This window comes from Mercenaria mercenaria, chromosome 14, assembly GCF_021730395.1.
Source record: "Mercenaria mercenaria strain notata chromosome 14, MADL_Memer_1, whole genome shotgun sequence".
NCBI classification, from domain to species: domain Eukaryota; kingdom Metazoa; phylum Mollusca; class Bivalvia; order Venerida; family Veneridae; genus Mercenaria; species Mercenaria mercenaria.
This window is the reverse complement of record NC_069374.1, coordinates 60,803,314-60,822,399: the sequence shown is the minus strand read 5'-3', so window position 1 is coordinate 60,822,399 and position 19,086 is coordinate 60,803,314. Positions and strand designations below refer to the sequence as shown.

Below are 19,086 nucleotides of genomic sequence, written 5' to 3'. Positions count from 1 at the left end.
AACTTCAAGTAGGCACTACTTATTTAGATATATCTGGAAAAAATAAGGACCATTCTCCGAAAAAGAGTTATCTGAGCCAAAATTATGATTTATGGTAAAATATATGATAAAAGTAATCACTGTATTACAAAAGAAGTCCTTCAGCAGGGCTACCATTATCATAGACTGAGAAAATAGTTTGGTATAATCGAACTGCGATAAGGTTTAGAAAGATGTCAGAGCAAATTGTAGACCCTTCTTCGACAAGATGATAAAAACCTGACTTTTTTTAGTTTTGAGAATTTTATTTACAAACTTTTTATGCTCTGGTTTTGAAGGAGATTATCAAAGGTTTTATTAAAAGAGGTTATGACGCAGATACATTGTCCTCGTTTTACTCAAAAAGTAACAAAATTACAATAACTATAAAGCTCCACATACTAACTGCAACAAATATTAATAAATATCTCAATAATAACGTGCCGTATAAATTTAAATTTTTTTTGGCAAATGTCCAAGCTTTGTTATTTGTTCTCTCTAAGTATTCTCGGTGCCCTTATTCATGGACAAAGTTCTTACAACGTCAATAGCCTCTAAACAGGCAGACACATGGACGTAGAAAACAATATTATCAAATCATTATATAGCATCAAATAATTTTGCCATTATAAATGTCTGAAAGATCAAGGTAACAATTACTTGTTCATGGCATGTTATAATAATATTTAAAATGTTTGAATATACTCTAGACCTTGTATCAATGGTGCTGTAAAGTATTACGTTATCTTAAAGACTGAAATACTTTTTTCAGTTCATAATTAGTAGTTACTATATATAAATATATATGTTACGTTAATCTAATATTAGCGTGTAACCTTCTTCCAATGTAAAAATGTAGCCATATACATAAATGTATACACAAATATTTATGAATGCATGCAAATTTTACTGCTCGTCATCAACTGTGCCTGTTTATATCCTCAAACTCATGCACATGCCATATTTAGACACAGACATATATTTAACCCATTTGTCAGTGAACTATCGAAATATTAGAGTGAAATATATCTGGTATTTTCAAAGTGAAAAATATCAAATATATCGTCACCGGTATGAAACTATGAAATGGGTAAATTCTATCAAAAAATGAAATGAAAATTTGTTTGTTTGACATGAAAGATCAAAATATCTTTCACCCATGAACACAATATCTTGCATTTTCACTCGCGGCTATGTCACTCACGAAAATACCGCATTTGGTGGTCACTCGTGAAAGATATTTTAATCTTACATTGAAACAAACAAAAATCTTCTATGTATTTTAAACATGTATAAAGCTAATTAAGTGACTTAAATATATGCTTTTATCTTCTTTGTCTCCTTGTATAATAATAGCTACCAAGAAAAAGAGTGCATATATATTCGGCAAAATTGGGGGAAAATGTTACTTGAGGTTAGTTATATGCTATCTTCTTTAAACGATAAAACAAGTCATACATTTCAAAAACAGGTTTGTATTAGTTACATGTTTTGGCTGTTGAATGGAAAGTGCACGCACAATTTAAATAGAAAACTGAAACCAAACAAACCATTATTTTCATGATCATTCTACTTGGTTGGCCCTTTCATAAGTACTGTACCTTTCACGGTATGTAGATAAGTGCATTTCAGCTATAGGTTTGTATGAAGTACCTTTATAGCATAAAACACATTTGAAAGCCACGAATGTCAATCACTTTAACTTAAAATCAATTAACTTTGAATGGTTTTAATGTTCAAGCATCCTTTATCTGTAATTACCACTTTTATCTATTGAGGCAAATAATTTGATAGAATATCTTTTAAACGTAGGCGTAACTAGTACTTAAAATGATTCTAAAATTCACTATGCTTAGAAGCCGGTTTAAAAGCATTTTGACTTGTCTAAAGTGCTTTAAAGATATAAATATCTAAGAATCTCTTCCAAAAGATCTTTTATAATTTCAAATGGATGCTCAAATTTATCAACGCAAGTACTTTCTATTTTGTACTAGTTCTAAGTATAACAGTTTTGAATTAAAACAAAGTCAGAAATTATTTTGAGATGCTATTGTCCACACATTGTTACAGATATACACTGAAACGATTCAAATGATACTTTATGTCTGTGTAACTGGCTATAATTACATGATTTTTTTAAAGGGGGGCGTTGACCTAGAGGTTAAGCTGCCGGCCGATCAGTCCAAATGTTATTGGTTAGAACTCCTCTGGGCCACAACCATACCTCATCATATAACAGTGGTTCAAGGGGGCTGATTAAAAGTGATTTAAATAAGCTAAGATAAGTAAGCGTAAACTAAACATATTCTTTTGTTATCAAAATAAAACAAAGTTTTATCTAACTTTTACTGTTTACTATCAATGTAGATATGCAACTCAAAATGCCCAGAGACTTATAAAAGGGAAAAACTTGCAGTGTGTATTTAGTTTAACCCTTATCATGGTGGACACGAATAATTCTGCCTTTGCGGCCAGTGCAGATCATGATCAGCCTTCACATCAATGACCTGCACTGTTCGCCATTAGGTCAGTATCTTTTTGGTAAACACCCCTTTTAACAGTAAATGGTATTGTCCAAATTGAAAGCTAAACAAGTTCATTATAAATATTTAGCAGGATAAGGGTTAAAGGGATGTCATTATTTTCGTTTCCCTGTGCTATAATATTTAACAATATAAAGGTATGTCATTGTCAGGGCGAACACAAGAACGATAATGGTAACATAGTGATCAATTTCATGAATCAACTTAGCAGGCAGTTTCAAGGTAAAAGGAAAATAGTCATTAAAACTGTAATTTTTAGATTATGACACGTATCTTTAAAGAAATGAAATTGGAATTCAGCATTTCTGCCAGATCGCATATTACTCATAGATCTTTATCAAGGATTCCAATACATAGACATAAATAAAATCAATTATTGCTGAAAATTATTAACAGTTACTATTAGCAAGTATCTAAATTAATTCGCTTCTTATGTTGCTCAATTTTCTACCATTACTTATAAAGCAATGATGTCATAATATATTTTTCTAGAACTGTTCACGTATGACCGGTATTGACAGACAGATATTAACATACATTCAGCCTAACCGACACGTGATTGATGGCAAATACAACCTGTAAATCCAATAACCATACATTTATCAACACATCTTTGAAACAGAAAGTGTGCCAGTACTGACTACTGAAATGACTTAAATTTTGTTTATGATAAAAACAGACTACTTAACATTCTTCTTCAGCTCAAAGGTGAATGACTTTTTTCTTTTCTTATTTATCTCTTTTTTATCACAATAGGGCTTATTTATGCAAAACAGCCCATCTTGCCTATTCTAAAATGAGACTTTGCGATACAATTTCAAAAGTCGTAAAGTCGAATGTTCTCAACCGTTCTCGGGCAAAAAATAATACCAATGTTATAGTTTCCCCATCAATCCCTTTTGCAAACATATATTTCATGTAATTCAAGCACATATCTTAGTGTAAAGAAATCAAACTAAAATGCTTTAATGTTTGTTTCGTTTCTATCGGGTCCAATGTCACACTTACACAGTTATATAGCATATGGTAATTTTCCAGATTTTGAGTGTTGATGAAGACCCCAAGTAACCATCCGGATATTATTGTAAACGCTTACGAGCATCTAGGAAGCCTGGATAGATGCTATACAAGAAATAATTCTTCACCTCCAAGAGGCTTCAAATCTAAATTGGTGAATGACATTCGGTATCATGGTTCGGTGATATTACATCCTTATTCGAACTAGAATTAGTTGTTTGTTAATAGCATGATCACTACTGTATCACCCCCTTGACAATAAACTAAACGAATATGTTTAACAATAATTAATGTGATTAGCATTAGAACTATAAAAAGGCTATACTGGTCCTGGGCATTTAATAAAAACAGGCAAAGCAAACATTTCCTTGTAACGCAATACGTTTATTTTAAGTTTTGTTGGATTAAGGTCACACAGACACATTGTACAATGTAAGCCATAATTATGGGGAGTTTTCCAGGTGTTTGGTGGTAGAGGAAAACCCCTGATGACAACCCCAGGCATAGCTCCAGCCTTCAGGCAGTAACCTAGGTAGAATTGTCGGCCTTCAGGACGCCAAATGGATGATTTTCTCACTTGATGAAATTTACCCCTCTCCAACTATTTATTTATTTTGTTGGGTTTAACGTCGCACCGACACAATTATAAGACATATGGCGACTTTCCAGCTTTGATGGTAGAGAAAGACCTGAGGTGCATTATTTCATCTCAAGCGGGCACCTGGGTAGAACAACCGACCTTCTGTAAGCCAGCTGGATGGCTTCCACACATGAAAAATTCAACGCCCCGAGTGAAGCTCGAACCCGCGTCGACGAGGGGCTTTTGATTTGAAGTCAGCGATCTTAACCACTTGACCAAGGAGGGCAACTCCTCTCCCATTAAGCGAGGTTTTGAATACACACATATATGAGCGGCTATTGATCTCAAGTCCGTGACCTTAACTAATCAGCAACGGAGGTCCTTTTAACATAATGCAATTTCAAGAAATATGCATCCTGTATCAATGCAACAATAATGTAATGCAACGTCTTTATTAAAAAAGTCAGTGTAACAATAACGAAGCATTACTAATAAACATGATATAACATGAGATAAATATTTTATGGAGACGGTTTTTATGCCGATGGTGAAATGTTGACGTTGCAATTGTTGAGTTATTAAAGTTAACAAATATAATATATTAAATAACAGATTTGTTTTCAGTCATTAAATGGCTTTGTGGACTTTTATTTGAGTATTTTCTATGACTGTACAATATTTCTACCTTCTATGTAATACAATAAAGACGCTAAAACACTTCAGCGGGAATTATTTGACTGTCCCTCGTTTAAGAGCCGTACTTATTCAGGAATCGATACGAATAGATCAAATATGTCAGAAGGTATGGCAATAATTATGTTCCTGGTACAACGTATGGGTCCTCTGCCAAAAACTAATTTATGTCACTCGTGATATAAAATCCACTTAGTGCTATAGTTTACATTAAGTGAAAAAGTATTCACAGAGCATTCAATCGCAAAATGATCAAGTAAGACACTCAACTGCAGTACAAACATAGACGTCTATTGAAAAGGAAAGAGTAAGTCTATCATACGTGCAACATTTCAGTTGGCTTACTCCTATGTACTGATTCATTATATAACACTATAAGAACAAGCGTCCTATTTTTTAAGCACTTAAATCTCACAAGTGCTACATAGCTTTCCACCTAAAACTAATAAATGCTACACTTAGATTGTTTACACGAGTTGGAGAGCGCAGAAACGTAATTGTTTTTAAAGGCCCTATGCACACAAGACATTGTTTATAAATTCGTAGCAACCATTTACCCAATATTTATATCTTTTAATCAATAATAATGATTTTAAGTACCACAAACTAAAGCATCGACATTTCATCGATGATGTATCGATAAACTAACGATATAACACGCGACGAACTCGCGTGTCTTTTTCTTATAGTTTATACAATCCTGTGGTTTTGTTATTCAATTGTAATTACATGAGCAGAATTAATGCCGTGTTTTACTTATACACAATCGCGGCGAGGCAGTGGCAAAATCTGAATAGTACTGAAATTTGAAAACAATAATAAAAAGCTACGTCATGTATACTTTCAGGATCAACCAAATGAAGGTTTATCAAAATAGAGAGAAGAAAAATATATAAAATTATTAAGAACATTTAGTGACGGCTTGCTTTATTTCAATGATAATTGATATCCTATTAACAGAAATGACGTATTTAAGCATATTAGCGAGTTGCCAATGTGGAGGTTCTATTGAGTCACGCGTTGTTAAGATTTTATTGTTTTATTGATGTTTAACATGAGTTCTTTTTTGGAGTTGTTTTGAAGTGCGGGGGATAATTGCGTGTTAGGTGTAGTCTAAGTTCATTCCACATTCGTTTCTAGATCATTTTTGTGTAGGCGGCTAACTTACTTCTTTTGAAAGACATTCAAAGTTATTCGGCATTTTGTATTTCTTTGTTTCTAAACAACACGTGTTTATAACACATAAACATTCGTAAGAAGATCAGTTTGGCATTTATAACTTCCAATATATTAAGTTTAAGGGTAGAATGAATTTTTGGTAAAGCTTTTGCACGCAGCAGTTAATTATATTATTTAGTGTATTTTCTTAAGACATGGAAGTTGCTTGATTCTACGTTATCTGTACATAACGTTTTGTAATTACGAGCATATGTTAAAGCATAACATTTTCATGAGAGGAAGTGGGTGTTTTGTCGGTGTTAGACGAGTTTAAGGCGTTTAAGCGCTAGTGTATAATAAATAATTATCGAAAAACCGATCAGACAATTGCATTTGGGAAAGCACAATAAAAAGAGATTTTTCTATCAAATAAATTTTCCATCACAAATGTTGGAGAAATGAATGTAAACATGCATATTTATATTACGTTAAAAAAAGAAATCTGAGTACAAAATGAGTTTACAATCTTTCAATTCTAAATGTTCCATGAACAAATACGTGAATTTTATTCCTCTGCTTCAACATAAGCGAATGTTTTTATAAGTACTTTTGGAGTTCTAAAGTGCGAGTACTGGAATACTTTATTACGTTATTGCTTATGTATGCTATGATGATTCTTAACGTGCAACGAACATACTTGAAAATATGTGTATTTAATTTGAACATTTCTGTACATTGTTTTCTCATTTATCCAGCAATTCCTGTTTTGCAAAATTCAGAAAAAAATACGAAGTAAACAGTTACCTTACCAGTTTGTAATCAGACTCTTATGTTTAGATTGTATATATTTTGTATAATTATGTCCATTTCATTCATCACGGAAGGGACGACATTTGCTGAGAGAGTAAAATAGAAAAAGAAAGAATTAAAATACTAAACAGTCACTTGGCAGTCAGTAAATATACACTTATTTTACTAATGAACTATATTAATATATTGCTACTGCTGGATGGATTTTGTCTAGCATGACTGTGTTGACATTTAGATATTCTATACAACCTGAAACCTGACGTGTAGAGCACATCCAGCGTATGCAGGTTTACGAAATTTTTCATCAAATTAACTTGCCTGTGAAAAGATATTTTGATTTCATACAAAACTTAACAATTTGTATAAAAACCGTTTCAAAGCAGATACCGTTAGATATTACTACATTTCTACATAATATATGACACTCAGGTTTTGAAACATGGACTGGAATTAAATAAGATGCACGGGGTTAATGTGCATGTTTATAAGTTTGAAATCCACGAGCCATTTGCTTGAAATCTTGCAAAATGCGTATTATGTTTTACATCGCATTATAATGATCTTTAGTATATTACAAAATTAATAAATTAGAAACACAGGTCCTCAGACAAGACATTAAATTTGGAACATGCACTAATTCCCATTTTCACGATTGTAGTTCTATTTTTATTGATTTTTTTTTCTTAAATAAATCAACCAAAGTCACAATTATTAAACCTCCCTCTCAAGGTTTCAATAATTTAATCAATTTTGATAACTTCCAAAATAATAAACATTAAAGCATAGTTAAAGCTCTATAAGTATCTATAAACGCCCACAAAGACAAATGCTGTATATGTTTAATCATCCCTAAATGTGAAATGTGAACACCACTTATAGACTTATAAATGCAACCGTACGTATAGGTTAATAATAAAATAGAATCGAAAAAAATCCAGATGTATGAAACTGTTCTCTCCAAAATAATCAAAGAATATACATCAAAACCTGAAAGTGCCAGAACACTTTTGAAATGTATGCATATATTTCTATAAGACATAAAAAGTAACACATCAAAAACAACATCAATAAAACTTTTATGTTGTGGACCCGAAAGTGCAATCGGCAAACTACTTATTTTTACGTGCGATTTCGATATTGTTTCAGTTGTTAGGGTAATATATGTGTAGGTCGAGCTACTTGACTTCCGAAAAAGGCTAACGTAAAGTGCCGAGTGTCCTGATATACATCACTAAAAAAAAACAACAACACTAATCTACAGCAAATTGAGCGAGCGTATTGTTATATCTAATTAAATCTTTATTGCGTTCGTTGTCTGTAAATATCATCGCTTACAAAAAAAAAAAAAAAAAAGCAAAAAAAAAAAAAAAAAAAAACGATAAGTTTTGGAATCAGACTTACGAACGTAGATTTTTCACCTTGATTTTAGTAACTAGGAGTACAGAAACTGCCGCGAGATATATCTATACGATATTCCTAATGTTCCTTACATTATTTTCCCACATTAAATTTTAACGAGTTTTTGTGTAAATTCATTATATTTTAAGAAACCATTAAATGTATTTATATAAACATTCTATAATTCTTAACTTTTCCTATAAAGTGTTCATAAAATTCAACATTACTCCGCCTGATTTCATAAATGTGCTTAATGTACATTAATTTGAATTACGTTGGCATCACTGAATCTATATATTTACAATTTCTGCATGGTGGGAGACATACGTTTTTTGTGTGAAAATAATCTCAAGCTAGAATAACATTATTAATCAAATAATTTTGTTGAGATGCCAATATGATATTGGCAATTCATATTTCGAAGTATTTGATAAATTTCTAAAATGTACTGTTATTACTCAGAAGAAGCATATAGATATCCAGGTGGTGTTAGAAGTGTCTTCAAGTGTATTTCACAATATAGTAAATGTAACAGAGAAGATTAATTATTTATAAATTACAGTTTTAAAACGAAAATCAAAGATAATTAAGAAATGAAATTGAAACTGCTTTTAGTTGATATAAACAAAAGAATGTTCCCCATATGAAACAATGACAAACATTAAGAACAATTTGTCCAATATCTTTTAAATTAATATGATAGTGTCTGAAACAGATCTGAATCACATGACTTACAATAGATTTCCGTTTAAGCCGGTGCTGGGGGCGTGAGAGGTGTTGCATATTTCATTATCTCTCATGAACAGAACTCAGTCAAACCAAGTCTGCTATTATGTTACTTGGTTGTGTTATATGCCCCCAAAAGACCTTTCCCACAGATTTTATTCAAAAGTAACTAAACTTCGTTTTACTTTTGATTCAGTGCCAGTTTATCGGTTAATATTCTGTCCTTTCCAGCAGGAAAATAAAATCATTAGTAAAGTAAAGAACATAATAATTATCCATGCTAAATGCCTTTCTTGATAAATATGCATTATATCGTTCACAGTACAGTGTGTAACTCAAAACTAGTTTAATATGCCTTTAAAATATAGCTTAGAAACAAAATGTAATTGCATTTATTCAGTTATAATAATTTAAATTAACATCATTTGTAGGTCTGCCGTTAATTTGAGTCCGATACAAAGTATTTCAAAAATATCAAAAGGTTTAACATCAATATTCTATGTAGCGCAGCTTCTCTGGTATTGACCAACGAATGACCCTCGTTGTATTTACTATACCACGTGCCAGAATTTACTTTGTTCTTCTGGTTCTCATCAGCAGCAATGGTTCACAGAAACTGAGTATCTACTTTACACTAAGAACTTTTGTAAATTTTACACTTAAAAGTCAGTACAGGATTTGTTGTTGACCAGCCACGTGTAGCATGCTGTTTCCGGTATCTGTATCGAGCTTCTATGTTCTCTCGGTTGCAGAGAAACAAACACAAGATATTATATAAGAAGTAAATAAACAGTTCACTTCTTCATAACTATTCATTTAGACAGAAAGTATAAAATTACCATATAATTAAAAATTTAAAAAAGACATAGATGACATATCTGTGTTACTATGTAGCAACAACAAAAAAATACTAAACATTTAATGTAAATCGTGGTTTATTGTGATCTTTAGGTATATAAGCACCTCTGCTCAAGCAATAAAATAAACATTTTATTTTTATTGATATGTTTTCTTTTATGTCTAAGTGTTCGGGAATTAAAAGAAAAAATTACTACTTAATTCATAAGCTAGAACTCTGGTAGTGACTCATGCATTCTTAGATATTTGCTTTGTGCAGAGATTAAAAACATGTCAAAAATTGTTATCATTGAAATTCCTTTATTTGTTATCTAGAATCGTCAGCACTTATCAAATTATTTATTTGATTTCTTAAATTTGTTGCTTGCATTAATATCAAAAGCAGCCTTTTGACATTTATCTGCCATGTTTGCTCAAAAAAGGTTTTTCGCTCGTTTAGTTCTCACATATACCTGGGGCCGTATTCATAAAGCATCTTAAGTATAAGTTTTGACTTAAGTTTAAGATTTTACTTAGTTTGTGGTGATTTCAACTTAAGTCTAAGTAAAAACTTAAGTTCTAGTCATAAAACAGCTAAAACTTAAGATACGTAAGAAATGACTTAAGTCAGAAAATAAAATAGCGTGGTGAATACGATTAAGTGTTGTTTTCAGATAAAAGCACTTTAAACATAATTGTGCATGTTGTATCTGTCTGAAATTAATGTTGTTTTTTAATGTTTTCGTCCACAATAAAAAACAAGAATTACTTAAATAAGTTGTTTTATGAATAACAAATATACTTAAGAAAAATAAATTTCTAACCTAAGTAGTACTTAAGTAAGTAATCAATTTCTTATACTTATACTTAAGATTCTTTATGAATACGGCCCCTGTACTATACTTTCAATTTATTTAAGAAATTATACACAAGAGTTTTACCAAATAACTTAAAGATAAGTTTTTTGCAAGCTAAAAATAAGGTGATAAACAATTGTGTCGATAAACGCCATTCACTTTCCTCCGACTGCAACGTCTATGTCTTTTGATGCATCAATAGAAATAAAAATTCACTTAATTCAATCATTATATTTTCATAAACATGGACAATAACTTAATATTGGAAGTTCCAACAATTTACGACCCTTGAGTACTATAGAAACGAACGTAGACTGAATGTACCTGCTTCTATATCTGATAAAAATCTAAATATGCATTCTGCAAATATCTTTAACTACAAAAACTGTATATTTCTGAATTATGCATACAAAAGTAGATTCCATACACCGATTTAGAAACAAGTACAGCAGGAAGTTATAATATTTAGGTTAGCATTTTTCTTAGGTATTATTTCCTCTAAATATGTTTTACGAGCCGTTTTTATTAGATTTATTGTTTCTAACACCATTAAATACAGGTATATTTCTTATATTATTATACTGCTTCCGCCATACTAGCTGAATTCGATTTAAATCCCGTATTGAATATTTTACAATGGAAAAGTGAGCTGTCAAAATGAAGGTATTTACGATTTCTGGCTTCATTTCAGTAAATGAATAAAATAAACATCAGATATTAAAAGATTAGAGATACAGTTTATAAAAAACACCAAAGGAATTCTTTATTCCCAGTTCAGTATTTCTATCAATTGAAAATGTGAATAACTACCCAAATTGTTTAAGAAACTTAGTAGCCAGTTAAACCCATCATTCTGTACTTTTGCTCTTTAATTAAAGAGAAAAATATTACCACTGTATACTGGACGTTACATGACGACCATTTGGTAATCATCATAAAAGCATGTTATATCTGAACTTAATTACCATCTTTTCCATACGGTCATGATTAGTCTTCAAAAGTCCGGGCACTGTTTTTTTTTTTTTTTTTTTTTTTTTTTTTTAACTTGAATGCACATATAAGAAATGCGTGCGATCAGAAACCCACGTGTGATGTCTGTCGTAATTTACATACTAATAGAACAATTTAATACAAATATAAGTAAAAGAGATAAATAAAACGGTAACTTTCATCGTTATCTTTTTTTTACATTTTGAAGATTATAAAACATGACATGTTAAATAATCCCGAGGCAAGCCATAACTCTTAGTGTATACAATTTTCTCACCTGTCTGCAACTATAAATTTCTTGTTTTATTGATAAATTTAATTAACTACACCAGTCCAATGACTTATTATCTAAGATTTTCAGCGTTAACTCAAAGCGCGTATCAGATATTTTTTATATTTTTATTGCTTGCAATTACATCCAAAGTATATCAATTAGATCATTTTGCTCGAGATTCGATTTTCTCACACATATTTCACTCTTAAGGTTACACAGGCTAGAGCATCCTACTCTTTGGTATATTTGTCAATCTTGTGATGAGTACAAGGTATGGAAACGAATCTGTATTTTGCTTAACTGCTTGTCTCAGAATGATCTCCATATTTTAGTATATAAAAGTCTTATAGCATTCCAATAAATGTATTTTTTTCCAATAAATGTATTTTTATACATTAATGAATAGAAATTCTCCATTTTCAAATTATTACATTTTAAAAACGGTCTTTGAAGCACAAACAATAAACAACAATTGCGTCCTGAGACAGTCTGTACTTGCCATTATTCATGAAGTTTCGTATACCAGGGTTTTCAGTAAACAATGAATGATCATATTTCTTTTATCATTATCTTAAGGTGCATATCGTATAACACAACAAAGTTGAGAAGAAACAACGACCAAAGAATTGAGAAACAAAGAATTACAGCTGGTTAAAGAAGGGATGTGAGTAACACTATTGCTAATTTAACTGTATTTTAAAAAAGTTATCACACAAATCGTTCAAATTAACAATTAAAGTATCCCAAGGTGCGTGATTTGAACGAATTTGAAGATAATTGCTTTTCAATACTACATACCAAATATCGAAAGCTAAGGTCATAACATAGAAAGGGATATACTACAATTATACTAAACGAGTATGTTTAACTTGTCCACTATGCTATGCTACATGCCAAATATCTAAGCTTTGAGGTTTGAGCATTAGAGAAGAATGCTTTTCCTGATATACTTCTATATATTTTTTTTACCCACATGCGTAGTGTCAGACATGTAATGAGCATCTTTGGTAGACGGCCTCTACATAAAGTTGCATGCTTAGATATCTAAGTCACACAGCTTGCGGCTGCAGACAAGAGTAATGTTTCAGTTTAGTAACCCTCTGTTGGGACCAAGTTTGACCCAAGAGGCATGGCCAATAAATGCTACACAAAGCTACATACAAATATCCATGCTCAATGGCTTTTATGGGTTTTCGACTGGAATCTTTTCAGTTTTTTCCCCGATAAATTTACGTTTCTACGTGAAATAAATAAATGCCATGTCTGTGCAAGTTTTGACACAAGGGGCATGATTTGTTTAAGAAATTAAATGGTTCTTTTCGGTGTTCATGCGAAATGAACGACAGAATAGGATCGGTAAATAAAACATGAATCGCGCATGCATGAACACCGAAAAAATAGTTTAATTTCTCATATTAACATTATATTTCCTTTCCATTTGTAAACTTTATAACATTATGAATTGCATATAATTTGTAGCATTAAACATTAAAATCAGCTTCCCGGCCATTCTGTTCACCAGACGGAACAACTGTGACGTCATCTAAGGAACGTTCTCCCTGACTATACGCTATACGCGGACGTCGTCAAAACAGCGGTTGGTTATCACTAAGCAGCGATGGCGTAACTTTTGTGCCTTTCCTTTTGCTGTTCATACGAAATGAACGTCAAAAATTTCAATGGAACAGAATAGGGCGGATATAAGTATATAACCATGGCTATATGCTGCATATCTAAGCTCAGTGCATTACTGCTGTAGAGACGGAATCTGTTTATGTTTTGATTTCTATATAGGTATGTATGTTTTAATTTTGCTGACCTTATTTTTTGAACGGTGAAAGTAACAACGTTTTAAAATCGATGCAGATTCAATCGAATAACAGCAATATTACAAATAGTCATTTTCTTACATACCGATTGAAATTTTTTGTAACTTACTTTTAGCCAGTATTTTACAATCGTATGTTTAGCAAGCGTAAATCTCTATGGAATGTACCGGTGTGACGATCTGTTGAGGTATACAAAGCTAATGTGAACATCGCGGCCCGAGTTATTACTTGCCTACTGTAGGAAGACAACACTGATTCATAAAAATGTTATTGTTTGGCTAAATTCCGATGAGAAATCAAGCATACATTTCAGCTTTTGCACCAGTATTGACAATACCAATTAATATATTGCCAAAACATCGGGGATATTTGATTGATTTTGTATGATCACACTTATTTACAGCTAACGATACAGTACTGCCATAAAGTTTCACAATGTAGGGAAAAGGAAAGCATAGACAAAAGACGAAACATTCACGAAGTCCAAACTACTCATTATAAAATATTTTTATGTTTGCAGAGCACAACACTTCAAACTTTGATGCTTAGAAATTGCACAAAGACGTGAAAACACGAATATTACTGTTACGGTGTGTACGAGAATATTTGCATGTCTGTGCTGAAAATTTGCATGTGCTTAAAACAGTTTTAAATTACCGTCAAATTGATAATAGACAACAATATATCAAAATACCATTTCTTCAAGCATTATAAAACACTAAAGAGAATTCTAACACTGTAAATGAATAAAACTCTACAGTTTCCAATTATCATTTTAACTTCCAAAAAAAGAAACGGCAATATATACAGTCTCAATAGGGAAGATAGTTTCAGAGATTGATGAGTGTAACACCAATAACCTGCAACAATTTGTTCACTGCACTGTATTCTTTCAGCGTACTTACTTTTAGAAACGTTTAATATTAATGAAATACTGACCACAAAGATTGGTCTTTAAATACCATGTTATTGGTTCGTGTAATAATGCAAAAACAGCAATATTCTTTCGAAGAAATATTATAAAAATTCACTTTGATAACATACAAAGAAATGACATGACCACTATCATCACCTGACCAAAACTTGGTAAAACAGGACAAGTTATTTTGAGAAGACTGAATACGTATCTATTAACTATTTATCCTGATAACCTATAATCGTACCCATATTTTCATCGACTATGCCGTGCCAAGGTTAACTATACTTGCAATTGCCAATATTCAATCAAATCGCATCTTTTCGTTTATTGAAAATCATTTTGTTTATGGCAATTTCCAGACGATCGTTACAATAATCACATTCCTTATTTTCTGCCGCTTTTGTTCCCACACATGTTTCGTTTTTAAGAGTAAACAGAAAGAGTTCAGCTTATTTCAGATACAGCTTCAGCTCCACTTGAAAAAGGATGACTAGCTTTGTATTCATTTCTTGTTAGAATACATAGCAAAAAGAAATGACTGATTTCAAAAAAATATCAAATCCTTATATCAACATGGCTCCATATTTTACAATATACAATACACGATGAATCTATATTTTCAAATTACATTGATATGCAACAACTCACAACAACCTTAATTACGTGCCATTTTGGTAGGAAAACTGACAGAAAAATAATAGAAATTTCACTTAATTAGATATGCAGTAAACATACTCAGATGAGTATTACGTAGTATAAATAGATAATATTAGGTTACTGCCTTTCTTAATTTAAGTTAACCTGCCAAGTTGGAGAAAAGAATATTCACCACGAGGCTTGCCGAGGGGATTAAACATTTCGGAGACGAGTATGCAGTTTCAGTTTTTTAAAAAAATATTTCGTTACATCAGTTATACCAGAACCATCAATCATAAACATCTATTGGTTATTATGATATTGATACGAGTCTGACGTGTGTTAATCTACTTCAACGTCTGATAGAAATGTATGTACATTCTTTGTCTGCAAATACCACGAACTGCAAAAAAGTTAAACTTGCAACCCGTCGATATCATACACAAATAGCTGTGTGAGGTTTTACTTTTTATGTTATTTGTATTTATTGTTTATTTTCCAAAAATCAGGTTTGAGGAGTTGACGTTTATTTGTTATAGCATTAAATACCTGTATTTTTTATTTAAAAAATAATTTATAGCAAGATTTTGTTTTAACACTATTTATACACGATAGACGGTTATACTTTGGACGTATTAATTTCACGAAGGCGCAGTCCGGGCGAAAGTATTTACGTACGACGTTTATTCGCCGGTTTTGTTATAAACTGTTTTGATTCTACTAAATCTTATTATACGATTTAGATCAAATATAATAGAACTGTTTCTTCGCACATGTATGGCGCAAAATGGTATTGCGTCTATACACGCCAGGACCGGAAATGGTAATACGTCTTGCGTGTATAATTCCATTAGGGCGCAAATGATAGCGAGTGAGTAATCAACCAAATGTGTGTGTGTAAATTAATCAAGATAGTTGTTCAATGTGACATTTCGTTTTAAATATGTGTTAAGTAAAATATTTGATCAAAGTTGAAAGCGCCGTCGTGGTTCAATTCCTACGCATCTGAACTCTGAACCATGATAAATTAGACAAAAAACCACTCGAAGGCCTTGATTATTTGTTAATTCTAATATACTTTTCTCTGCTAAAACACTCTTACGCTAGAATGACGTCACGTTAATGTGCGGTGACGTCAATGTTTTTTTTGCGACCAAGAAAGAGCAATACTATATTTTATCTACTGTTTTAGATCAAGGGCGTATTAGAATCGAAATAGTTTATACCAAAACCGTGTCTTAACCTTATTTATGCACTCGGGTGGTATTATGTCGAACAAGTAATTTATTACGCCCGACATTTAACCGCTCATTGTGCATAAATAGTGTTAAAATACTCTTTTGCTATAAATCATCTCATAAATATCAAGTGAATAGAAACAATATTCGTTTAATGCATAGACACAGATGAGGATCATAGAAATTTGATTGACTTTTTAAGGTCTACGTTATTTCTTTTTTAACTGAGCGATTTTTTTTTATCATTTAAGACAAGCCGAAACATTCAAAGCAGATTAGATGAACGTTTATAAATATAGGGAAAATGCTACTTTAGATAGTTTGAAAACCGCCTTGGCATTTAAAGAAAAATCACAGATTGTGTTGGTAACGAATAAAGCGTAAATATCTGTTGGCTAAATAAAACTTCGATTTATCAACCCTTTTGTTTGCTGTCTGAAGTGTGCCTCAGAAAATTCTAAACTTCTTCGATCAACTTTTACTATACATCAATATGTTAGAACGCTAGCAATATGGACGTTGAGAATATTATTTGTTAGAAACTTTTTAATGTAAACATAGCATGACTTGCACGCTATAGTTGTGATAACAGTTACAGAAGAATAGTTACAGAAATATGAAAAGAACACATTGTCTTCGAATATAATACAAATATAATGGCATCAAAGAAACTCAGTTCAGTGTGAAATATTGCTCTCCGTGATACCTTGTTATACTATCCACACTGAATATAATGAGTCAAAATTAGTAATAATTACGTTATATAAATATAAATAATCATACCATTACATGACTTTTATTTTTTAAAAAAAAGAACAAAGTTACGAAAATTATTTAGCTGACAGAAACGAAGTGATCCGTAAAAGGAACAACAAATAAGACATCCAATACAACTTTCTTAATACAAACAATATATGTGAAAGTTGATAGAGATATGCTTCGTGTTAAACCAATAGAAATGATTTGCTCTATAAAAAACATTTGATTTCTTTAGAGAAATTATGCAAATGATTTGATCCAAAAAGACAAAAAACAAAATAAATAATTAAAAAAGAATTAGTTTCTAATATGTCACTATGTTTGTCTTTGATAAATATGTTTTTTCTCGAATATCTGTAGTTTTAACACAAAACTATACATACATATAAAAGCAATTATTTACAAAAGTGATTTTCATTCCGATACGCATATGTTCATAATTAAAAGGATTTGTGAAATTAACAGTTTGAAACATGCATAGTTATTATTAATAGTAAACCTTATTATAATTTGGCATTACAACTAAATTTGTAAACAAAAAGTGAATTGCTAGGTTTTAAAAGACTTACCACTTCCATTCATTTCCACGCTTCTTTGCAATGGTTATCAGTGTCTCGAGAAATAGTCCAAACAGGGCTCCGCCCAGATACCAACACCACACACTTCCGGTCACCATATAGAGTCGCCATATTGCCATAATGCCATGACAGGCGAACATAATCCGCACGAGTAACGCGCGAATATAAGTGACCAGTCCCATTTTGTAAAATTGTTTATTTGAATTGCTATTTACAACGTTACTTCAAAAGGCTGTATCTTTACAGCGTTCAGAAAAGTATCAAGCAAATTGTCCGTAACAATAACATGCGTCCTTACTTTTAATTAATAATATATTGCTTTAATATACATAAACCCTTGTGAGTGAGAGTTAGAATTGAGTAATATTCCAATATTTTTTTGTGAAATGTCATTAAGTAAGATCGACATTTTCAAATCAACTTCAAATTGTAAACAAATGCTATTCAATTTATTTTGCACTATCTTAAACATCACGTTTGATTACATCTCATTTTGTAACTTTCTTTCCTTTATCCATTTCATAATTCTAAATACAATTCAGAAAATATAAGGTAATCCAAAACTATATTTCTATAATATTATATACAAGATCATTCCATGAAAATATTTTCCAATGTTAAGTTGCAAAATTTCATCAAAGTTTTACTGCATTATTGACTGGGTTCTGCTATGCTTTGATGTTTTAGAAATATCCTTACATCAAAGCAAAGAAGATATATTCAATGGATTCATCTGCCCAATAACTATACTTCCTGCCTGCACTCTGACTCTACCAGCAAGAGCAGCATTCTGTTCTCAAAGCATCGTGCTATACCAATTTATCTAGCTTATCCCTAACTCTCCCTGTATTGAGTAATTAATTATTTCATTTTTTGGTTTTATGTACAGGTTATTAAAGATAATGAATAAAACAAATTTCCAGAGGAAAGAGCGGCGCACAGGTGATGAATGGTTTCATCGTTTCGTGGTATCTGGATTTTTTTTCCTATATTTTTATAGGCAAGAGTTCTACTCTGTTTTGCTAGGGGCGGAATTTCTGCAGAAAACGAACAAACATGATTATTGATTTTCTAACTTGCATGAACTTATGATTGATATTATTGAGGCGTGTCTCCATATGAAAATAATGAGTTTCAAACTCTCGCACAATAGGCGTCGGACACCCTGAATTGAAAGATTGCCTTAAGCAAACTTATTCCGCCAACGCAATTTTCTATAAAAAAAA

The 19,086-nt window shown here is 31.6% G+C and overlaps 1 protein-coding gene across 1 annotated transcript in view; it reads right to left on the bottom strand.

The window, feature by feature from the left end:
- Positions 1-18,814, bottom strand: part of LOC123527841 (transmembrane protein 26-like) — a 92,021-nt gene extending 73,207 nt beyond the window's left edge. The window contains exon 1 of the mRNA XM_045307534.2: positions 17,852-18,814. Within this exon, the coding sequence (XP_045163469.2) occupies positions 17,852-18,042 (191 nt within the window). The 5' untranslated portion in view covers positions 18,043-18,814. The remainder of the gene's footprint in view (positions 1-17,851) is intronic.
- Positions 18,815-19,086: the final 272 nt, after the last annotated feature.